This window comes from Phocoena phocoena, chromosome 18 (genome assembly GCF_963924675.1).
Source record: "Phocoena phocoena chromosome 18, mPhoPho1.1, whole genome shotgun sequence".
Taxonomy (NCBI): domain Eukaryota; kingdom Metazoa; phylum Chordata; class Mammalia; order Artiodactyla; family Phocoenidae; genus Phocoena; species Phocoena phocoena.
Window position 1 is genome coordinate 67,379,281 of NC_089236.1, and position 24,987 is coordinate 67,404,267.

General features: G+C 44.1%; 1 protein-coding gene across 1 annotated transcript in view; it reads left to right on the forward strand.

Annotated features, from left to right (window-relative positions):
* HS6ST3 (heparan sulfate 6-O-sulfotransferase 3) overlaps nt 1-24,481 on the forward strand; it is a 654,288-nt gene extending 629,807 nt beyond the window's left edge. The window contains exon 2 of the mRNA XM_065895898.1: nt 23,221-24,481. Coding sequence (XP_065751970.1) covers nt 23,221-23,929 — 709 coding nt within the window. The 3' untranslated portion in view covers nt 23,930-24,481. The remainder of the gene's footprint in view (nt 1-23,220) is intronic.
* Nucleotides 24,482-24,987: the final 506 nt, after the last annotated feature.

Genomic DNA, 24,987 nt, shown 5'->3' on the forward strand with positions numbered 1-24,987 from the left:
AATAAATGCTTGTTGTTTAAGCCACCAAGTCTATGTTGTTTTTGTTGTTATTGTTGTTATAGCAGCCCTAATAGTCTAAGACAAGGGAGTTAGGAGCCTACATATTAAGAAATAGCTCAGGCCTTGTGCTCAGGGCATCTGCAGACCTCACTTGGAGGGACACAATATTGATCCTTGAGTTCTATGAAGGGAGGGCTGTGTTTTCATTATCTTGGTATCCCTGAACTTATTATAATTCCTAGCACATTCAGGGCAGAGCTATATAAGACTTACAGACACCGGCTTTGCAGTCGGATAGACCTGGATTTACATGCTGGTTGCAAGACTTATGAGCTCTGGGATAGGGGCAGTAACCTCTCTAGACCTGGCTTGGTCCTCTGAATGTTGAATACAATGACACCTGCCTCCCTAAGGATTACGGAGCTTCAGTGAGGCTATGTTTCCACAGAGCTTGGCACAGTGCCTGGGGCAAGGGATTTAGAGTGAGATCTTGGTACTGTAATGATGCTATTATGACCAGCATACAAAACTGCTACCATTGGGGTTCCTGACCAAGGAAGAGCTGCCAAATAGAATCAAAGTTCCTCTTCATCCAGGGCTGAGACTGCATCCAGTACCCCGCAAGGCTGAGATCAGGCAAAGGCTAATTCGGAGAAAGTGATACAGACCTGGATGACCCAGTGAGGCGTCCTGACTCCTTAACACGAGAAAAGCAAGTACAAGGTGGTCTTACCATGGAGGCTTACTTTGACAGTTTGGTAGCCTTTCCTATCAAAAAAATGTAGCTCCGTCACATTCTGGACTCTATCCAGTATTATTAGAGATCCCTTCTTCTTCCTTCCGTGAGGAAGGGAGACAAAGAGGTAAAGAGAGAAGGAGGAAGCAGACCAATCTCCTCCCCTCACCAGGCACAATGGGAGGACCCCCTCCCCATAAAAGGTATTTGTTTGGGTTGTTATCATTTATTATTATTATTGTCATAAAACTTTGTGAATGATGAGAGTAGCTGATCTTTATTTAGTGCTTACTGTGTGGTCGACCGCGCTGAGATTTCTTCCTATTGTGTCTCACCAGATCCTCACAGGAAGCCCTGAGAGGTTGGTACTATTTTTTATTTATTTATTTATTTATTTATTTATTTATTTATTTATTGCGGTACGCGGGCCTCTCCCTGCTGTGGCCTCTCCCGTTGCGGAGCACAGGCTCTGGACGCACAGGCTCAGCGGCCACGGCTCACGGGCCCAGCCGCTCCGCGGCATGTGGGATCTTCCCGGATCAGGGCCCGAACCCGCATCCCCTGCATCGGCAGGCGGACTCTCAACCACTGAGCCACCAGGGAAGCCTGGTTGGTACTATTTTTATCACCATTTGGACACAGGGAAAGTAACGCTTGGAGAGGTTAAGTAATTTGTTCAAGTAAATGGTGTCAAAACTTGGATTCTGTCTAATGAGCAAATGTAGGACAATGTTAAGCATGCATTAGTAGTTAAATTGAAATAGAAGGAAAACTTGGGTTTCCCTGAATTTGGGGAATTTGCTCCCAACTTAAAGCTTGAGTGTATGTCATGGGGTGAGAGAATCTGCTTTGCCTTTGTCTAAGGAAAAACGGTCCATGAGACGCAAAACAACAACAAAAACTAGAGCTGAAGAGCTTAGTTAATTTTTCTATGACTTGTGTTACTCACAAAGAAGAAATTACAATTCAGGTTCTCCTGCGGCTTAATTATAGGCCTCTATGCTGTGCACAGTACACTAAGTACTAATAATAGGGACCGTCCGGAAACAAGTTCTCTAGAGACCTCCCACCTCCCTGGGGTCTGTTTAGGACAAGTGATAAGAAAACAATGCTCTATATGAAGGAGCAGCAGTTTCCTAGACAGTGTGAATCTTTTTTCTGGTTCATGAAGTAAAGTGAACATTTTTACTCGTGTAAGACCAACAGCAGAAATGAAAAGCCATTTTTGTTACTGACCTCCGTGCTGCAAAGGAAATATCCATTCAGTGTGTGAGCTGGGAAGGGATAAGGCCTCATCAGGAGACGTGCCCTGTGCTGCCTTGGCACAGAGACCCAGAAGAAATGGTCCTATTTTTAAAGGGCTTTTCTCCTTCGGATACAATTTGGGCCCTTTTCCTAAATCATCTTTGAGGCAGAATAGCAATTCTTTTTTTCCCCACTTGGCTGGAGTGTTAAAGAATCTTTGGAAAATGTTCAATAAATGTCTTGAGCTCTATGTAAACAGGAAAAATGAAGTTATTTGTAAAAAGGATATCAAAGAAAAGCTGAATATTATTCAACGTTTTCTGTATTAGGAAGCAGCTACATTTACTACAGTGTACAAAAAAGGTGGAATTACTTCATGGAATAGAACATACGCTGGCTGCAACATAGTAGGTTTCTAAGTATCTGTTGAATGAATTAATGAATAAAAAATATGACTGGGAGACCTCATTAAAAACAAATTAGAAAGTTGAACACATATAATGAATAACATTTGTACCTACCTTTGTGATTTAGTCTTTTACCACCGAAAGAAAGCCTTGTTTAAAATACAAAGAATATTGAGGCTTGAAATTCAAGGTGGAGGTATGAAAGAACCAGGAATATCTGGGTCTCAAGATATTTTTAGTAGATCAGAAAGAACATGTTTAGAACAGACTTAGGTAATGGAGGAGTCTTGGCCAGAGAGTGCATGTACCTGCTGGGGTGAGGCTGGGGTCGACCAGATGGGCTGGGGTCTTAGAGTTGGAATCAGGGCCGGGGGGACAGGCAAGGGCACACATATCCTTCTCCAGATTTTCTATGCCCTGTGAGGGAGGACTTCATTCTTTTTCAAGGTCACCTTTGGCGGACAGCCTGAATTCAGTGGCATCCCAGCTCTGGCCCAGATCAAACGTTCTTTTCTTTGATTGCCCCAATCTACCACCCACGCAAGATGTTAGTATAGCAGAATTTACTGATGGTTTGGGGTAGCAAAGAGGACTTCCAAGACAGAATCACACACAAATAAATTTAGAAGTTAGTATTAGTCATCTTTTTTGCAAATCTTTCAAGCACTGTGCCACCAGAAGCTTCCTGCTGGCTAACATTTCCCCACATGCCTCCACCTTGATCACTGTCTTTCTCTTTCTTGAAACTTCTTTTTCCTTCCTACTTCCCCTTACTCCAAATCCAAGTTAGCTTCTTTTAGAAAGTGTCCGAGTCGAGTCCTCACTTTATCTGGCCCTCCATGCTGAGCACAGAGCTTCTGCTATATAAAAATACATGCCAATGCAGGTAAATTGCTCAGCAAATTCAGTTCTCCTCCTGAAAAGAATTCTGAAGTTGACCCTTAAGACAACCTTTCGACATTGTTTTCCCTCCTCGAGAGCACATGAAAACAATGAAGAGCTACACCGAAGGGTGGTTTTCCTGCTAATTAGCTTGCTAACCTTCCCATTTCATTCTTTAAGCTTTGAGATACTGCTTACTCCAACTATTAGCGGAAACTCTGATCATTATAAAGTTGTCAACCAATCATGGTGTCTTTTCTCCTTCTGAATATGAGGACTTACCTTTGTATTTAAAAATGAACACACACACACACACACACACACACACACACACACACACCCGGGAGATATCGGTGTTGGACACTGGAGATATATCTTTGATATCTGACTTAGGGTTTGCTGGAAGGTTCCACGTTGTCAGTGGCTCTTGCAGATTTGAGCCTGAAGGAATCTGATATAGGGTTATCAGCTTCTTAGGATTCAGGTGATAGCGGGGCCTGATTCCTTCTGTCCCTCTTCTCTGATCTCGGTACCTGTGAGATCAGCTCTGCCAGCTCTTTTATCTTATTTCCGGTCTGGCAGAGCAGCTATATATAAATTCCTTGCTTCTGGGGCTGGTTGCGTCTCAAGATAAATTTTGCAATTTACTTCCAGGAAGATTGAAGCATAAGTGCAGGTTTACCTGCCCCACAGCCATGCTAGGATCTGATAAACAGGAATAAAAGCAAAAATAAGTGTTAAAAATACAGAAGTGTAAAAAAGTGTTAAAAATACAGAAGAGGGGGATGGTATGAACCCTACCTTCAGCGTTAGGAGAGTCTGTCCCATGTCATGTCATTTGGGCTGAATGCAAGGGTAGTAAAAGGCATCAACCTGCAACCTTCCATCTTGAGAAGGATCTACTCCATCTAGACTCTGTCATGGATATTGTCACTGTCCGGTGAGGAATGAGACCCCTGAATCACAGCCTGTCTACGAGTGTGCTGCTTCTACTCTTGCCTCTGCTTTCTAGGCTCAACAAGTACTGTATGCAAGGAATAAATGCCTTATCCATTTCTCCATCACCCAGAGATGTCTTGACTCTCCACTATGGAAAATGAAATTCATGCACATTTTGTTTGCTTCACCTCTGTTTGTAACTTTCTCTTTCAGCTTTTTTCTCTTGGAATTGCTAATTGCCTTTCTTTTGTCTTGTGGAGAGAAGAATTCTATGCCTCTTTCATCATTGTTATCCAAAATATTCAATTTAAGAATCCTGGTATTTGTTGAAAGTGAACCCCTTTTCTCTCACATAAGTTCCTTTTGGAGATATCTGAGTTGTCATCCTCGTAAATCTTTCCCTTGCAGACATTAATACCAGTGTCTTAGAGCCCACCCTTTTTTCATGGATTCCTTTTTACTTATGTCGGGATGTTTTCTCGACTACAATTCTCTTTTTCCAGAAAATGTAGAGGAGGTAAATTTTCTGAGCATATCAATATTTTTGATTCTACACTTAATTGATAATTTGACTAGGTAGAAAATTCAGCGTTTAAAATCATTTTCCCACAGGAGTTTGAAGTCACTGATCCAATGTTTCTAGCTTTCAGAGTTCTGATTTTAAAAATTGTTGGTGGGCTTCCCTGGTGGCGCAGTGGTTGAGAGTCTGCCTGCTGATGCAGGGGACACGGGTTCGTGCCCCGGTCCGGGAAGATCCCGCATGCCGCGGAGCGGCTGGGCCCGTGAGCCATGGCCGCTGAGCCTGTGCGTCCGGAGCCTGTGCTCCGCAACGGGAGAGGCCACAGCAGTGAGAGGCCCGCGTACCGCAAAAGAACAACAACAACAACAAAAAAATTGTTGGCAATTTGCTTTTTATTCCATCTTAACTCTTTTCAGGTCCCTCCTCTCTGGAAGCTTTTTGGTCTTTAAAGTTCTAAAATTTTATCCACACTCTTTGAATTTCACAGGCTTTTTCAATTTGAAAAGTCATGTATTTTCAGGCTTACAAAATATTCTTTTTTTACTTTTATTATTTTTCCCTGGTTATTTCTTGTTTTTCTCTCCTCTCTATTGGGAATCTTTTCTAAATGGGCATTAGACTTATAGAATCCATCTCCTTCTGTCTTAACTGAATTTCTCATATTTTCCACATCTTCCCCTCCCCATCATATCTGGCAGGTTTATTCCGACTACTGATTTTTTTCAGGCCCAACATATATATGAATATAAATTAATTTCTAAGAATTCCATGTTTTGTTTCCTACTATCCTATTCTTTTTTTTTTTAGATGTTGGGGGGAGGAATTTATTAATTAATTAATTTTATTTTTGCTGTATTGGGTCTTCGTTTCTGTGCGAGGGCTTTCTCTAGTTGTGGCAAGCGGGGGCCACTCTTCATCGCGGTGCGCGGGCCTGTCACTATCGCGGCCTCTCTTGTTGTGGAGCACAGGCTCCAGATGCGCAGGCTCAGTAGTTGTGGCTCACGGGCCTAGTTGCTCCGCGGCATGTGGGATCCTCCCAGACCAGGGCTCGAACCTGTGTCTCCTGCATTAGCAGGCAGACTCTCAACCACTGCGCCACCAGGGAAGCCCAATCCTATTCTTATTTAATGGATATGGTAACTTCTCAGGATAGTCATAATAATATTTTTGTTTCTTAAATTGTGGATTTCTTCTAGGCAGTTATTCTGTTTATTCATTTTTTTCTCAAATGTTTAATAATCCTTAATGTTCCATTCATATTTATAGATAAAAACTAGTCTTATTAACGCAGGCAGCTAGGGAGAATTCCTCTGCCATTATGTTCATCTGTTTCTCCAGTAAGTATCTCCCTTTGCATTAGTTTTCCAGGGCTGCTGTGGTTAAAGTACCACAAAACTTAAATAACAGAAATTGATTGTCTCACACCTTTGGAGGCTAGAAGTCCACAGCAAGGTGCAGGCAAGGTTGGTTCTTCTGAGGGCTTCGAGGGAGAATCTATTCCACGCCTCTCTCCTAGCTTTTGGTAGTCTCAGACATGCCTTGGCTTGTAGATGGCCATCTTCTTGTGTCTTCACACTGTCTGTGTCTGTGTCCAAGTTTACCCTCTGTATAAGGACACCAGTCATATTCGATTAGGGCCCACCCTAATGACCTCATCTTAACCTGATTCTCTACAAAGATCCAATTTCCAAATGAGTCACATTCACAAGTACTGGGAGCTAAGACTTCAGCATCTTTTGGGGAAACAATTCAACCCATAACACCTCTCGGTGGGAGATCAATAACGGGTTTTGTGTTGATTAGTAAAGATTGGCAGTTGGTCTGGTGAATTGAGAAAGACTAGCTGAGAAGAGCTAGTCCTCCAAAGCCTCACTCCCAACCTCCCTCATCTCAGCAGATTATTTAGTCATTTAATTTCTTTAGAGAGCTGGTGGTCACATACTATTGTAACCAGATGAGAGAGGAAGGATGGTGGAGAAAGGGTTCCCTTATTTTCTCTAAAACACCCACCTTTGCTATCATAATCAATTCAGGTGTTATAACAAGATACCACATACTGGGTAGCTAAACGACAGGAATGTATTTCTCATACTCTAGAGTCTGGGAAGCTCAAAGTCAGGGTGCCAGCAGATTCCGTGTGTGGTGAGGACCTTCTTCCTGGTTTGCAGACAGCTGTCTTCTGGTTTCCTCACATGGCAGAGAGAGTAAGATCTGTTCTCTTTTTCTTCTTGTGAAAACACTAATCCCAACGTGGGGCTCCACCCTTAAGACCTCATCTAAACCTAATCACCTCCCAAGGGACCCATGTCCTAATACCATCCATTATGAGTTAAGGTTTCAACATATGAATTTTGGGGGGGACACAGACATGCAACCTATTACATTTTTTGGCTTCCTTTTAGAGGTGGGAAATTCCTTCTCTTTATTTGAGTTATTTTAAGCACACAAATCAAAATGTGTTTCAAAGGTACGTATATAAACTTGACTAGATGTGCTTTGCCCAAAACCAAAATGCCCCGTGATTTGTTAAGGATCTGGACGTTTCTACCCGCTCGATGCTTGATCCCCCCTCCTTCAGAGGGTCTGCCTCAGTCCTACCTGCCCTTCTGGCAGGGCAGGACTCTGAGTCAGGACCCAGCTGAGGGCTCTTGTCTGTGCACACAATCCCTAGACTAAACGTAAATCCCAGGTCATGGCCGGAATGCTTTAACAAGGGTTGTCCCACTAGAAGGGCACTATCCCAAGGGTACACGAATGAGCAAAAGTATATGGGGCAGATGGGATGAACGCGGGAAAGCACAAAAGTAACTTGCAGAGTCTCGAAGAGGAAGAATTTAAGCGGAAGTCTGGATTAGATCTGAAGAATAACACGACGCTTCCTAGAAGGCGCCCTTTGAAATTCTCAAAAAAGAATGATTAAGGCACATTAAGAGGGACTACTGCTATTCAAATGGAAAATTAAACTTGGGGAACCACGAGCTCTACAAATGTAAGTTAAGCATCCACACAGTTTGCACCAGCGTTGGGTTCCATTTGTACTGGGGGCACGTGTCAAGCAGGGTAGGGTTTCATAAGAGAGAACTCCATTTTCCAGAACACCTCTCGCGAGTGCCTGAGTCAGAGGCAGAACACTGAGCTTTCTGAACCAGGAGTTTATGCTAATTCTTAATTTCAGAAACGAGTGAACGTGAGAGCATGATGTATGGGGACTCTGATCAGGAGTGACAATTGCACTGCCCGAGCCGGTGTCCCTCGTCTTCCTCAGCCCTCCTCCTGGTGCTGAGGTCCAGGACAGCGAGCTGTCTAAAAGAAAGACCACATCCCTGCAATTCCACGGGAGCACTCCTGCCCTAGGACAATAGAAGGGTTAGCAATCCTTACCTTTCTATGGGATTATTTTAACATTAGAGAAAAGGCAGTCAGCAAAGAGTCATTTCGTGTCAAAGCTCAGAGGGGCTTTCTGGGTTTGCACAGGGTGATTTTGATAGCTAGCTGACCTGATGGAATGTTCTGGGACTGCTTCTGTTCTGTTCCCGTAGTTTCCCTGTGGTAGGGGGTGACAGGTGGTATTCTCTCTTCTGCTGGAGCTTTGGAGAAAGCTACGTTTCCAGTCTGTCCTTAATTGCTGAAGCCTTCCATTCTGCCCGTGTGTAGCACTATCTATTATCTATGCTGTGCTATTCTGCCCTACCTTCTAGCTTGAACAGAAAATTAAAATCCCTTCTTTCTTCCAAGTGTCTTTTGTGGTACAGGCTGTAAACACCGTCAACACCATCAAGCTCTCAGCGTGAGTTGAAAACCTCCAGAGCTAATGGCTCTGGCAACTTCCCACTGCCCCAAGAGAGGGTCACTGCATTTTAACTTCTGTGTCAGCCTCCATGGCTGTTTTGGGGGTGCGTGATGTGGCAGAAGGAGGCAGAATAGCCTTTAAAACCCATTGGAGGTCAATGTATTCCATTATATACATAGTGCTTCAGATTCAGTTTTAACCTTTGATGAAATTTGCAGTGTTGGAAATTTTTATGCTAGAGCAGACACAGGAAATCACAGGTGCAACTCATTTTGGTTTTGACTTACGATCACTGCGGGGCACCTAGAATTTTTATAAGCAAGTCTCTCTAACTTGAGTGTAAAGTGTCAGAAGTCGATAGCTTGTCTCTGTAATGTACATTAATAGGTAATATTGATTTGTGGAAATTAATAACTAGGAAAACAGCTCTTGCACTTACCTTGTGCTTGGAAAGATTTGAGGTCCCCCTTGTGGCTAGCATAAATCTAACCTGAAAACAGATGAAAAGAAGCTTTGAGCTGGTTTTTTGGTTGCCGTTTTTGTTCATTTTTTTCCCCTTTCTTCTCGGTTACATTTGTTTGCTTGCTTTAGGGTTTTGAATTTTTTAAATTTTAGATTAACATCAGCATATTCCACATCATTTCAATGGAGGACTCAGAGATGGTAGCTGGTGTCAATTTTAAAAGGACAGGCTACTTCTTTTTTATGATTATTAAACTTAGATTCTTATCACCAAGAGAAATAATAAATGCAGAGGGGACATGTTTGGGAAAGTTCACAAAACAAGGGAATTGCAGTTGCATTATTCCATTTCTTAAGGGATGCCTCCTCTTTATTTTATTTTATTTTTTTTTTGTGGTATGCGGGCCTCTCACTGTTGTGGCCTCTCCCGTTGCGGAGCACAGGCTCCGGACGCGCAGGCTCAGCGGCCATGGCTCACGGGCCCAGCCGCTCCGCGGCACGTGGGATCTTCCCGGACCGGGGCACGAACCCGTGTCCCCTGCATCGGCAGGCGGACTCTCAACCACTGCGCCACCAGGGAAGCCCCTCCTCTTTATTTTTAATCCAGGTATTGACTGCTCCACACTTGAATTGGTGAAGGGAACACCCAAGGCAAAGTTTAGACAGAATCGATTGATTTTTTTTTCTGGGAGATTTAAACTATGGTGCATATCTTTTTCTAAATTTCTGTCATTGCATTATTAATTAGGCAGAATTACAGCTGTGCTTCGGAACCCACTGCAGCTGAAAGATGTCATTGAGTGTCCATGTGGTAAGCTGGGCTTCTGGAAGGAACTCGGGCTCTTATTGTGAATAAGTGGATTTTGGAGAGAACCTGATTAGGGCTCCGAGTTACTTCCAGCATAATTTGGTTTCTCCTAGATTAGTTTGTGGAGTGGCATTGGCATCTGGTCACAGATGAATCACTAGTCCTGCCTTTTATTCCTACCACCAAGGAAAATGTCATGCATGTGAGCTTAAGAAGAAAAAGAAAAGGAAAAATGAAAGGGAAAACCTCTGGTGTTCGGGCCTCGATAGAACCTATGAAAGTTGAAGGTGGTGTCTAGTCTATTTCCCCTTCGATGCGCAGGTAATTAGCACAGACTGCAGTTACGTGGCTTTGTAGGAGTGAAAAAGAAGACTGTGGTGTGCAGGTAACACTGGCCACGGAATCACTTTATTCTTCAGGAACTGAAGAGAATTTCAAGCTCTAACACCATCTTTCTTGATCTTTTGGGCAAGATCCTTTAAGAATATGCATACATCGGGCTTCCCTGGTGGTGCAGCGGTTGAGAGTCCGCCTGCCGATGCAGGGGACACGGGATCGTGCCCCGGTCCGGGAAGATCCCACGTGCCGCGGAGCGGCTGGGCCCGTGAGCCATGGCCGCTGAGCCTGCGCGTCCGGAGCCTGTGCTCCGCAACGGGAGAGGCCACAACAGTGAGAGGCCCGCGTACTGCAAAAGAAAAAATAATAATAAGAAGAAAATGCATAAATCTACAAGGATTGCATCAAAAGGACCAAGGTTCCATCTAACTAAGCTCCTACTGGCCTAAAATTAGATAATTTGAACATCAGTAGGGATACTGTATTGAATGTATTGAATCATGACTGCAGTGTATTGAAACTCATTCTGTATGTTTAGATGCGTGAGCTCGTAATGATATTAAAACAAACAAACAAACCTCGACAGAAACCCCTTTGGAGGATTCTAGGAAAGCAAACGGTTATTTTGAAAACGAGTAAATAGAAAGAGTCAAACATTCATCTGCCTTGGAGTATCAAATAGCTGATAGGGGGAAGTTTGTCTTCATAGAAGCGTGGCAGCTGATAACTGAAGAAGAAAGGATGTTGTTAGACTGTCGCCATTTGCAGTCCTGGAACGAATGATTACCAATGGCTATGGCACCGCAAAAGGGCCAACCACCAGACATTAGTGCCTCCAGAAGTGCACAGCACTGCCTCTGTAGAAACGAGAGCTTATTATTTCAGAATGATTATCTTCCACAACTTCAAATGTTACCTGAAGGTGTATCCATGTCCTGGCATTTCTAGCTGTTTCTTCTGGGTCCCCCTTTTCAGTGGGTTTCAAGGAGAAAATGAGCTAATGTACAAACCAGTGAAACCCCAAATGTAGAATAATGAGCTCATGACATGTTTTCTTTCTAACTCTTAACTACATTTGGGCAAAATAAGACAACTCCACAGTCAGCTCTTGCGATCAGGCTGTGTCTTGTGTACCATTATACCCCGAGAATCTAACATAGTGTTTGGCATCAAATACATAATCGACAGATATTTTTAGATAAACAAATAAACTAGTCTAGTAGCTGAAGAAGAAAAAGAAGTCTCAGCTTCACTAGTTGTTTGATCTCAGGAACATCCTTTCGCATCTGTGAGCATCAGTTCCTTCATCTGTAAATTCTGCCTCTGATATGATTTTGTACTGAGAACCAAATGAAATAATGGATGAGGAAAGTGTTTTGAAAACCATAAGTATGTTATACAAATAGAAAAGCGCTATCGGCTGTTTTTTTTAATTATTAACACAGCTTGTTTAATATTTAAAATTTCACTGTATTGGGTAGTTTCTGAGGCTCTGACATTCATGGAGAAAGGGAAATTTTTTTTTTTTTTTTTGCGGAACGCGGGCCTCTCACTGCTGTGGCCTCTCCCGTTGCGGAGCACAGGCAGGCTCCGGACGCGCAGGCTCAGCGGCCATGGCTCACGGGCCCAGCCACTCCGCGGCACGTGGGATCTTCCCGGACCGGGTCACGAACCCGTGTCCCTGCATCGGCAGGCGGACTCTCAACCACTGCGCCACCAGGGAAGCCCGAGAAAGGGAAATTTTTGAAGTGGAGGGTGTGCACTATGCTGAGGGTCTGCTTCTCAGCTACTGCTGGACCCTTTATGGTCATTAGTTTAGTCATTAAGTCCCACAACCCTATGACGTAAGCATTTATACCCTGGCTATTTAGATGAGGAAACTAAGGGTCCCAGAGGTCACATAAGCTAACCAACTCACCCCAAACGTGAGATGGACCTGACACAGAAACCAGATCTTTCTAACTTGAAACTCATTTGCCTTCCACGGCGCCTTAGGTGATGCTTCCAACATGTCTGAAGTTTTGTGTTCGTGCTCCATTTGAATGGTAGAGCTTGACTTGCATTTTCCTTGAATCTTCTCTTCCTGAATAAAGGCATCAGAACAGCCAACTTCAGGATCCAGTAACCTTTCTGGGACACATTTCTGAGTCTTTGTAGCAGCACTGTGTTTAAAAAGACCTATTTTAAAACCAGGAACAGAATGATGGCGTTGCGTGAGGTTTGGCTGTATCTGAATTCCCTTGCATCGCTATTTCTAACCACCCTTTATTGTCCTGATACAACTGCAGCTTTGGGCTTCCAGGTTACCTGGGAGCGTTAAAAACGCATGGAACTGCAGTAATTCCCACTTGTCTCTAACACCCTTTCCTCGAGGGTGAATTTGTTATGTAGTTGTGAGGGAGCTCAGGAAAACTGTATTTAGGACTTTTTCCAAGTTCTAAGCATCTAAGAGAGCCTCTGACCCTGAGAGGGGACAGGCACCCCTGCCTCCCCAGCCCCTGCCATGTGCTGCCTCGCTCCCATCGACCCACAGGTAAACACAAATCCCTCACCCTGAGATGCTTATTATGCTTCTGGAGCTTTGACTTCAAACAAAGCCTGGACCCCTGCGGCAGTAAGTTGCAAAGTATCTCTAAGACAGCCTGCCACTTACAAGATGATGGAAGAGACTGTGGGGACTCTCATCACTTTGTGAAATTTCAGATATCATCTAAAAGCCTGTGTAACTCAAAGGGTTATTTTGATGACCAAATTGATTAGTGGAAGTACTTAGAACTGTACTTGGACATAGTACGCACTCAGTAAATGTGAGCCATTGTTATTATTGCTATTAGTACCAATTTTTCTTTCAATAGGTACACTGAATTTAAAAATTCAATAAAATTTTCCATTTTTGTTTTAATAACTAAAGCATTTAGAACTGTACTTGGACACAGTAGGTACTCAATAAATATTAGCCATTATTATTATTGCTATTAATATCCATTTTTCTTTCACACGGAACTTTCCATATTTTAAGTTAGCTTGCTTTTAATCATTGCTTGGGGGATGACCTTCAGGGCACTCTTTCTTTGAGAACTGGCAAGGGATGGAATCAGGTGGGGAATCTCTTACGTATTTTGTTGAATATGCTAAAATGATTGCCCAGTCCTGACAGCAGAATCTAGGAAAATTCTAACCCAAAAGAATCTCTCATGGAAGAATATGGCAAAATCTGGACACAGAAGGTTTATTTTTCAGTTTTGTGATGTTTTAGGAGCACCTGTATCAAAGCTGCCAGGTATAAACCTAAATATCAAAACATGTGCCTTGTCCTTGAAGGCCCTGATTGACTACTTTTCCTTTCCAACTTGGCTACTACAAAACAATGGCAATGAAGACACCTCGTCGCTTCTACCCTGTAATTCTCACATTCCCGAAAAGCAGCGCCTGAGAAATTAACTGAAGAGCGAGCACGACTGAACACGCGTGGCCTAATAACACAATCTGAGTGTACTATCTGGTGTTCTGCTTTGCCTGGCTGGGAGTAGAGCTGTGAGTGAGATTGAACTGAGCCTTATCTCACTCTGGGGCGGCTCCAGGCTTCAGGTGGATGCCCGCATGCATAAACCACAGCTTTGCAGAGCAGAGCGCCTGGAAACGTCCTCGTGCCCAAGTCCCAGCGCGGCAACGCAAAGCAGAGCGCCTCTGAACCCAATAATCACAGAAGTCCCTGAATAATGCATGAGAGCAGGACCCTCCCTGGCACATTTGAAACTGTACTGGGAGGAACGATACTCAGCAAGCTAGCAGAAACACGTCCCTGGAACACGCATCTCCTGAAATGTATTCTTGTAGCAGCCGCTTGGGGGAAACTGAAAGCAAACATGACAACGAAAATCATGGCATTTCTGTGAGTCTGAGGCCCCTAGGATTTGTGTCGACATTAAGAAGCAATGTGACAAGATTTCAAATGTTATCTTATTGATAAATACTACTTCTTCCTCTGGGGAATTTGGGGGGTGGACTGATCCTCGTGGAGAAATGACCAGTATCGTCCGGAAACCTCTATTTCTTGCTTTTGTTTGGTTGGTTTAGTAACATGTGCAGCTTCCCATTATTAAAGTTAGCTGATACCTAGACTTGCAGAAAAGCTCCATCTCAAGAGGCTGTTTCTGTGAGGACCGGCCCTGAACATAATCAGGAGAGGCACTTCCCTCTTTCTGATCTAGATGTCGGCTTTAATATAGCTGCAGTGTTGATGAGTGGGATTTGATTCCACAAATGTTTAGCCTCTGATTTGATATTCCAGCTACTCATCAAGTGTAAAATAAATCTTTTAGGAAGTATGTTTCCCCACCACCATGTCACAAACCCCGCCTGGCTGTCCTGGAATGTCCATCTTAGACTCGTGATCTGAACAGGGCATCTTCCTGGTCCAGCTGGGAGGAGGGAGAGCCAGGAGTCTGTTTCATGGCCTTCCCCTGACTTTCAAGTAGACTTGTTTCCTGGCACCTGAAGATGTCAGGCCTCATGGAAGGGCCCTGTCTTCACCTATGCTGACCGTGGTAGGCTATATTTCGGCATTGTAATGATGAAATGAGGGCAATTCTCTTGACTCAGAAATTCTGTTCCTAGCAATTTAGTCACTGCACAGATATTTATGGCTTAGGATGTTCATCAGATTCTTGTTTATAGGAGCCCCCACTGCAAACAGAATCAGCTAAATTGTCCAAAACTGGGAGATTGGTCACATAAATTCCGGGACATCCATAATTGGAATAGTATATTCTTAAGGAAGAACCTTAAATAAAATGGAAAATATATCCCCCTTGTATTTTTAAGTTTAAAATACATGTTAAAAATATAATGTACAGTATGATCTCAAATCTGTAAAAGAAAGAAATAGATATTTAACTGTGGTTATATCCGAGTGAAGTAATTATAAGTAATTTTCATCTTCTTCTTTTTTTACGGTTCTGCATTGCTCATACTTTCCATAATGACAGTGTGTTGCATTAATTATCACTGGGGTTTGGGGGTGGGGATTAATGATTTAAAAAAAAAAAAGACCAGCTACAACCAAAGTATTCTCCCTTTAATGTTACCAGGTACACAGGGAAGAAAAGGGATGCAGAGCCCCTCCCCTCCTGAGGGAAGCACAATGGGCTTTCCTCTCCCCAATATCTTACCAGCGGAAAAGTGTCAAGATCTCTGGGTAATAGGTAAGATAAAACATGCCTTAGTCAAAAGGGTCTGGCTGCTTTGTAAGTCAGTCACTGTCAGGGAGGAGGTGACCACGGCAGCTTGGTAGGGGATGCAGGGTTTCTGGATGAGGTAAGATAAGGACATGTGAATGTTTCCATTTTCTCATCACAATGCCCGACATCCTTGGGACCAATTGCTCTGACACACACCATTGTCAGCCCCCGAAAGTTCTTTATTACAACACTTAACCATCATCGTCCCCAATTTCCCATTTGCTTAGAACATCATTCTTAAATTCCTTAATTTGTTTTCAAGGCTCGAATAAAAGACCCTTTCATCACTCTGTCAAAGGGCAGTCTGATTGCCAAGCTCTAAGTGCTGTGATTCCCCCTATCAGATACAGAATAGTGCAGCTAATACTCTACTGAGATAATGAAGAATGGGCAGCCCATAATGAGCATGCAGCTCTAAAGAGAGTCAAGAAATTAATTCCATTCTGAGAATTTGGAAGATGACTCCTGCACACAATACAGCAGGGTGGAGGGAGAGCTAAGTTTCACTTTTTAAAAACGCGCACATCAGCTTGTGTTTAAGATGGACTGGTTGTCTGTGCCTACTCCCTGGTGAGGACCAAAGAGCTCCTTCAGATGCCCCCAAGGCCACCTTACAGTCACTCGTGGTGTTCTTTTGTGAGACGCTGAGCTTTGGCAAAACTTGATTATATGTAGAGAAAACTCATTTCAAAGTCTGCAGGGCAAGAGGAAGGAGGAAAGATTATTTCCTATACATTTCACAAGGTCTGGGCTAAGGGAAATCATTAGCCTGGGCTAATTCTGTTGGCTAAGGCACCAACAGAAGTTTCCTGGGGACAATCACCATGAGAATTCCTAAAACAGTGACTGATAAAATGTATCTATTTTTTAATTCCATGAACATTGGACAACTGAACATCCATGATGTACAAGGTGATGTATCATGTGCTCTGGAGGCTGAAGGATGAGTAAGACATAAAGCCAGTTCAAGGGATAAGATATTCACTGGTCCCGGAATGAAGATAAAAGCACGAGCGGCACGTGTTTCAGCAGGTGGGGATGAGGGAGAGGATCCCTTCTGCCGAGGACATCAAAGGAGGCTGATGGGAGGAGTTTCTAGTTGAACTGGTTTTTAGGAATGCTTCAAACTGTGGATTGTGGAGATATTAACTGTGTTACTTGATTTTACAAGAGGTAAGCCGGTGGTGGAAGGAATATACTTATTAACCCTCCTTGTGAACCTGGCGTCTTGTAGGTTCCTTCAAATATGTTCTCACTGGACAGGCATATCATAGCCTCATGGACGTGAATATCTTTTAATCACCACAGGCACAGTGATTCCAGGGACTTCTATGATGCGCATACCAGCACTGCCTGTTTTACATCACAGAATTGAAAGGGAAGGATTAGATAGAAGGAAGAAGGGAATACGGAGGAGGAAAAGGTAGTTTAGAGGAAGCTGAGGAAGAGGAACAAATAGTGAAGGTTGGGTGTGTGACAGTTCTTCAGTTCTGATTCTTTCTCATCAGTACCCACGGTTCTGGGTTCTTCCCTGCTGGTCTCTCACCATGGCTGTCCAGTGTCTGTCCTGGTCTCTGCCTACTTTTATCCATCCCAAACTCTGTTCCTCCGTGTATCTGCCTAAATCAACACTTTTCCTATTTTAGCAATTCACAGGTGCAGGTAGAGCCCATGACAATTGGGCCTCAGCCTCCTGTTCTAGCTTATGTCCCTCTTTTCATTCATTCATTTATTGACCAAACATTCAGTGAAATGCACAACATGTACTTCCTGGTCTCATTAGGCCACTCTGCTCTCTGTACCTTCTGAAATATTCTCTTAAATATTCTTTGTCTACTGCTTACCTCCATGACCTGCTAATCCATGCCTCTTTTTCTAATCTACCACTTTTACACCTACAATACTGGAGTACGTTCTATTTTTTTTTTATTCTCCACATTTCCTAGAGCAGCTCCTTACATACAACAAACCCTCAATAAGCATGTGTTAATTAAATGACTTGCTAATTAAAGAAATGAGCAATTATACAATAAACTGCTTGTTGAAATACAGGTTCTTGAAGCAGAGGGGGAGAAACCTACTAAGTTTAACATTAAAAAAACTCATTTCTATAGCTTTTCTTTTTTTTTTTTTTTTGTGGTACGCGGGCCTCTCACTTTTGTGGCCTCTTTCGTTGTGAAGCACAGGCTCCGGACGCACAGGCTCAGCGGCCATGGCTCACGGGCCCAGCCGCTCCACGGCATGTGGGATCTTCCCGGACCGGGGCACGAACCCGTGTCCCCTGCATCAGCAGGCGGACTCTCAACCACTGCGCCACCAGGGAAGCCCAAAAACTCATTTCTATTAATTATCTGGTGTATGAAATATTCTGCTTTTTACCCAAAGTCTGTATTGACTGTCTCTCTCTCTCTCTCTATCTCTCTCTATCTCTGCCTATCAACCATCACAATCGAATGATGGATATATTAGAAGATTATATGCATTTTTATTCTTTTCACACATTTTGGACATTCAAAAATAATGTCAGATTAGTTTTTAGGGGAGAAAAGAAGGGTCTATTTATCAAAGGCAATATTAACCTTAGTCGTTAAAATACACTTATCTCGTATGAAGGTCACTTCTTTTCCACGGTATCATTTATTGAATGCTTGCAGAGAGCAGGATTTGTGGAGGTGCCATGGGACACCAGGCCTAAGGTCCAGTGGTCAAAGAGGAACTTAAAGGGTAGATGTGACCAAGACTTTCATACGCACGTTAAAAGCACAGTAAGTGATGCAGTAAATCCTCGAGGCCAGAAAGGTCAGAGGAGATGGAAATGAGGCTTGAGCTGGGCCAGGAAAGACGAGCAGGATGCAGATGAGTGAAGGAAAAGGCAAAGACTGAAGGAAGGCAGTCACGTCCTTGTGCTGTGTTTAGAATTTTTTAATAGGATTACCTTACTGTAGAGCAAGAGACTGAAAAGTGTGTGTTCTGTGTATTTGTGCTTTTGTAAGCCAAGATGGTCCCTATCATAATCATCAGTTAAAATAATCATTGAACTGGGCTTCCCTGGTGGCGCAGTGGTTGAGAGTCTGCCTGCCGATGCAGGGCACACGGGTTCGTGCCCCGGTCCGGGAGGATCCCACGTGCCGCGGAGCGGCTGGGCCCCGTGAGTCACGGCCGCTGAGCCTGCGCGTCCGGAGCCTGTGTTCCGCAACGGGAGAGGCCGCAGCGGTGGGAGGCCCGCGTACAGAAACAAAACAAAACAAAGCAAAATAATCATTGAACTAACCAAGGTGCCCCGTCCCCTAATGCCCCTGAGTACACAGGGCTTTGCCATCATTACCCTGAGGCCACAAGAATAACAATTCTAAAGAGTTGTAATTGTGTTTCAGACATTCGTAAATGAATTCGCCCAAACTCTCAATGAAGCAGGTGGCAAATGGAAGATGTGCTGTCAGCACGCTGTCCCTGAGACAGAAAAAGTTGTCGTCTTTGGGATCGTTCAGGTCCAGGCAGAACAGTCCCTTAACTTGATGGTTAGCATTTCTCCCACTTTACCAGAATCACTGGGTGCCTGAGATCTCCTCGAGGACAATGTCTTAGTGATCTCGGGGTCCTCACTGCCTAGCCCCAGTGTGTGGCAAATACCAGGGGCTCAATCAATGTTTGGAGAATTACCAGGTGAGTGAATGGATGGATGGAAGGAGGAAATAATAGTTTGCTTATTAATGTTTCCAAAATCTGGGGAAAGTTTAACTGCCAGGACAAGTGTCGGAACAGATGAGACTGTGCCTCTGCTTAGGGGGTTGAGTTAAAAGGGACGGGTGTGGGGCTTCCCTGGTGGCGCAGCGGTTGGGAGTCCGCCTGCCGATGCAGGGGACGCGGGTTCGTGCCCCGGTCCGGGAGGATCCCACATGCCGCGGAGCGGCTGGGCCCGTGAGCCATGGCCGCTGAGCCTGCGCTCCGCGGCGGGAGGGGCCGCAGCGGTGAGAGGCCCGCGTACCGCAAAAAAAAAAAAAAAACAAAGGAACGGGTGTTGATGAGAGCCTCTGCATGTGGCCACGTGGCATTTGCTTGGGAGCTGCTTGTCCTTCTTCTCTGGTCTCTGCTTTACCCTCCATTGTGCTGTTGAACAATTAACGTTTGAAAAGGAAAGTTGCAGATTTCAGAGTATTTTTAAGAATTTTCCTTGGTTTGGGATAGATTGGAAGTTTGGGATTGACATGTACACACTGCTGTATTCAAAACAGATAATCAACAAGGACTGTACAGCACAGGGAACTCTGTTCAATATTCTGTAATTACCTAAATGGGAGAAGAATTTGAAAAAGAATAGACACATGTATATGTATAACTGGATCACTTTGCCGTATACCTGAAACTAACACAGCACTGTTAATCAACTATAACCCAATGTAAAATAAAAAAATTTTTAAATAAAATATTTTGTATTTTCTAAAAAAAAAAAAGAATTTTCTTAGAAACGAAATTGAGAGTTATGGGAGCAGAAGAAAATGAGTTTCTGTTGTTTGGGAGCAGGGAAGAGAGTCATGAAACTGGAGTGAAGCTTGTACACAATGAAGGTTGGGCGTGTGGCCTGGAGGTAGACATCATTTCAGCAATGACTTTTGCAGTTTTCCATCTGATAGTAGAGGAGCAAATGAAAGTAGAGAAAAAAATAGAGATGAGAAAAAATGCTTTTAATCGATCAAATTGTGTTTTCTTCTTCAATAATTAGGTGTTCTTCAACCCTATTTTCTTTTTAACTATTATTCTAGCTTGGTATTTTGACTGCTTTGCAAGATTGAGACAAACAAATAAAACATACATGAGAATATGTCAGACTAAAGCAATACCCAAATGCTATTAGGCACTTGGTTCCAGAACCATGAGATGGGACAACTTGGTACTTCATCAATATGAATGTTGCCCTAGTCCATTTTTGTGTCTTGATGTCAGAGTTTGTTTTCGTTACAAATGGACCTCTGTCCTATTTGGCTAGTAGAACTTGCAGACATTTGGGGCTTATTTTACTCATGTAAACAGCACTCTACAACTTAGCTAGTCTTTGTTAAATGCAGTGTTACATTGAATAAAGTTAAATTTGAAACCAAGATCATTTTAAAGTGTAAGCTAGTTTCAGTTAGCTTTGAGACCATGTGGAGTCCAATGCAAAGAAAGCACAGGGAACTCTATGGCCAGTTAATTTTCCCAAGTGAGACCAAAGCCTCTCAGGTTCCAGCAGCAAGTTCCAGTTAACCCTTTATGTCACAAACTGTTGTAATTCCCAGCCCTAAAATCCTCCAGCTCTTATGATTATTTTAAAAATCTGGATTGTGTCTAAATTTGAGACACATAAATGGGGTTGAGTCTTATCAATCGATAGTCATCATCTTTCTTGTTTAAATCCTCTTTTGTGTTTTCCGTTTTGTCCAATTGACAAGGGAACTTACAGATTTCCCATCTGTGATCTTTTTTGTTTTCCCTGCGGTACGCGGGCCCCTCACTGCTGTGGCGTCTCCCGTTGCGGAGCACAGGCTCCGGATGCGCAGGCTCAGCGGCCATGGCTCACGGGCCCAGCCGCTCCACGGCATGTGGGATCTTCCTGGACCAGGGCACGAACCCGCGTCTCCTGCATCGGCAGGCGGACTCTCAACCACTGCGCCACCAGGGAAGCCCCCCCCACCATATGTGATCTTATTTGAGCATTCAAAAATCTGTCTGGGGCTTCCCTGGTGGCACAGTTTTAGTCTGCCCAGGGGCACCCTGAGTGTCACCCCTGGTGATAAAGGTGGGGTGGGCAGCCCATTCCATTGGCAGCTGCTCAAATGATGAGAAAGATTTTCCTTACTTGGAATCAATGTTTGCTTTCCTCTAATGCCTACTGCTGTGTCTTTTTTTTTTTTAAACATCTTTATTGGAGTATAATTGCTTTACATTGTTGTGTTAGTTTCTGCTGTATAACAAAGTGAATCAGCTATACGTACACATATATCCCCATATCCCTTCCCTCTTGCGTCTCCCTCCCACCCTCCCTATCCCACCCCTCTAGGTGCTCACAAAGCACCGAGCTGATCTCCCTGTGCTATGCGACTGCTTCCCACTAGCTATCTATTTTACGTTTGGTAGTGTGTATATGTCCACGCCACTCTCTCACTTCGTCCCAGCTTACCCTTCCCCCTCCCCGTGTCCTTAAGTCCATTCTCTACGTCTGCATCTTTATTCCTGTCCTGCCCCTAGGTTCTTCAGAACCTTTTTTTTTTTTTTTAGATTCCATATATGTGTGTTAGCATAATGAGGTGTCACCTCATACCAGTCAGAATGGCCATTATCAAAAAATCTACAAACAATAAATGCTGGAGAGGGTGTGGAGAAAAGGGAACCTTCCTGCACTGTTGGTGGGAATGTAAATTTATACAGCCACTACGGAGAACAGTATGGAGGTTCCTTAAAAGACTAAAAATAGAACTACCATATGACCCAGCAATCCCACTACTGGGCATATACCCTGAGAAAACGATAATTCAAAAAGAATCATGTACCCCAATGTTCACTGCAGCTCTATTTACAATAGCCAGGACATGGAAGCAACCTAAGTGTCCATCGACAGATGAATGGATAAAGAAGATGTGGCACATATATACAATGGAATATTACTCAGCCATAAAAAGAAACGAAATTGAGTTATTTGTAGTGAGGTGGATGGACCTAGAGTCTGTCATACAGAGTGAAGTAAGTCAGAAAGAGAAAAACAAATACCGTATGCTAACACATATATACTGCTGTGTCTTTATCTGTCGACTTTTCCACATCTCTCCTGGCCTCTTCACAGCTCTCTTGCCCTTTTGAGCCAGTGGTGCCCTGATCTTTACCTGATCATTCTGAAGCTTGCCATTTGTAAAATGTATCTCTTCTCAATGTTCCAATAGATGCCATTAGATGAGATGAGCCCTGTGATTATAATAACCACCACACCTGACAAGTCATAGGCATTCAATAAATATTCGTTACATTTTTGTTTGTAAAATATCAATATGGTGCCCAGGAAAGCACAGAAGCTTTGAAATCAAATAGGCCTATATTTTATTGCATCAAGTATTAATTTGCTCTAGGATCTTGGGCTGTATTTTTCACCTTTCTCAGTCTCTGTGTTATCAGCTTTTTTAAAAAAAAGTCGTGATAAAGCCCATTTTACAAAGTTATGTTGAAGGTGATCTGTGCCAGTATCCATAAAGTACCCAGCTCAGTTTCTAGCACACGGTGACTGCTCGGTAAATATTGGTCTCCACACACAACACATCCTTCCCCTACCCCACCCACCTCTTAACCCAGAATACCCCTGTGAACAGGAAAGATTAAGGAGACTTGGCTTCCAGCTTTGCTCTTTCTAGTCACATGGCTTTGGATAAATCATCCTAACCCCCTTGCACTGTTTCCCTATCAAATAGTCCCCCGTGTCTACTACGAAAGTTCCTTTTAAGGATCAAATAAAATATCAGATGGGTGATAACGTTCAATAAACATGGCGTGTTCTCTTAATGTAAGGTATTGTTATTGCTGGTAGCGATTGAACAGTGAGTGGTTGCTGAATGAATTACTGCTGATCGATTCCCCCAGCCCCGCCCCTCCCCACCCTGGAGCAGAAAGAAAAAACCCAGCAAATAGTACTGAAAACCGATTCATGCGTGTTTGTATTGTAGAAACACGCACATAGGGGAACATGGCCCGACAGGTGCAAATCCAGGCAGATATTCTCACGTGACCATCTGGCAGAAAAACCCATTGAGTCAATGCTGATAGAGACGCTATAGAGGCGCGGGGTCCCAGGGTTATAGTTACGGCGGACTGACGCTCTTCGTCTAATCTCTTCCAGGAATTTCTATTACATCACCATGTTGCGGGATCCGGTGTCCCGGTACCTGAGCGAGTGGAAACACGTCCAGAGAGGGGCCACGTGGAAAACCTCCCTCCACGTGTGCGATGGGAGGAGCCCCACCCCCGATGAGCTGCCTACCTGCTACCCCGGGGACGACTGGTCTGGGGTCAGCCTACGGGAATTCATGGATTGCACCTACAACCTGGCTAACAACCGCCAGGTGCGCATGCTGGCCGACCTCAGCCTGGTGGGCTGCTACAACTTGACTTTCATGAATGAGAGCGAGAGGAACGCCATCCTGCTGCAGAGCGCCAAGAGCAACCTGAAGAACATGGCTTTCTTCGGGCTCACGGAGTTCCAGCGGAAGACGCAATTTCTCTTTGAGAGGACATTCAACCTCAAGTTCATCTCCCCCTTCACGCAGTTCAACGTCACGCGGGCTTCCAACGTGGAGATCAACGAGGGTGCCCGCCAGCGCATCGAGGAGCTCAACTTCCTGGACGTGCAGCTGTACGCGTACGCGAAGGATCTCTTCCAGCAGCGCTACCACCGTACCAAGCAGCTGGAGCGCCAGAGGGACCGGCAAAAGAGGCGCGGGGAGCGGAGGCTGCAGCGGGAGCACAGGGGCCGCCGGTGGCCCAGACAGGACGGGAACCCAGAGGGGGCAGTCACGGAGGACTACAACAGCCAGGTGGTGAGATGGTGACCCGCTGCCCTCCCCTCCTCTCCACAGGAGGGGGAGCATTAACCGGGGCACTGCCCTACCCTGGAGAATGTGGGACCATGCTGAGGACGTCTGGCTGGCTGTAGGTGGCTTGACTGGGGCCCCCGCTTCCTCTTTGTCTTCACCTTTATCCAGCTGGAGATGACCCGTCTTCTTCTTTTTCTCCTGACATTTTTCAGTCTGTGATATTAAGTAGGGTAGGAATGCATCCAATAATAGACCGCTTTAGAAGGTCAAGGGGAGAAGCACCAAAAAGGAAAGAGTCCTTGGGATCTTTTTTTTTTTTTTTTTTTTGCGGCGGCGGCATAGGTTATAGTTTGGGCAACTGGAACCCACCAAGGCACACGTGAAAAGCCAAATTATGGCTTGGATGTTCTGCTGAAACTGATCTGTTCATACTGCCTCTTTAATGGAAATACTGCTGTTTAAAGAGAGAGGAAGAGAAGGCTTTTTCGGCCTTTAGATGAGGTTTAACGCCAACTCTCTCTTGTTACTTGGCTGTCATCTTTGGACTCTATTTGAATGTGGGTTAAATCACAAGTAGTGTAAACATGTTTTGTTGTTACAATTGTTTTTCAACAAGATTACCCTGCTACTGACCATCGCTGGAGACTCACATCCCCTGCATCTTAGCCCTGAGCCATGCTTCCTTCCCCATCTTTTAAGGAAAGGCTAGTAGATCCAGGACAGGCGTGCCTCAGAGAAATGAACACTGGTAGGGGCATTCGGGAGAAAACGTGCTTATTAACGAATGCCTACGGAGATCACCATTTACCAATTTTTATGTTCAGCGTAAGGAATGAATGATAAATTAACGGGGGCAGGGAAAGCAGGAGGATAACTACATGTCTAGCATTTCCAATCTGGCTACAGAGCCTTAGTTTTCTAAGGACTCTTTCAGAGTTTTACCTCTGTGGAGCAGTCATCTTCTTCGGTACAGGACCACCACGTTTGAAACACTGCTGTCACAGAGGAAAAGACGTCTAAAAAGAATTTGGCCTGAAGAATAGGAGCTCGGCTAGCATGTATACAAAATATAG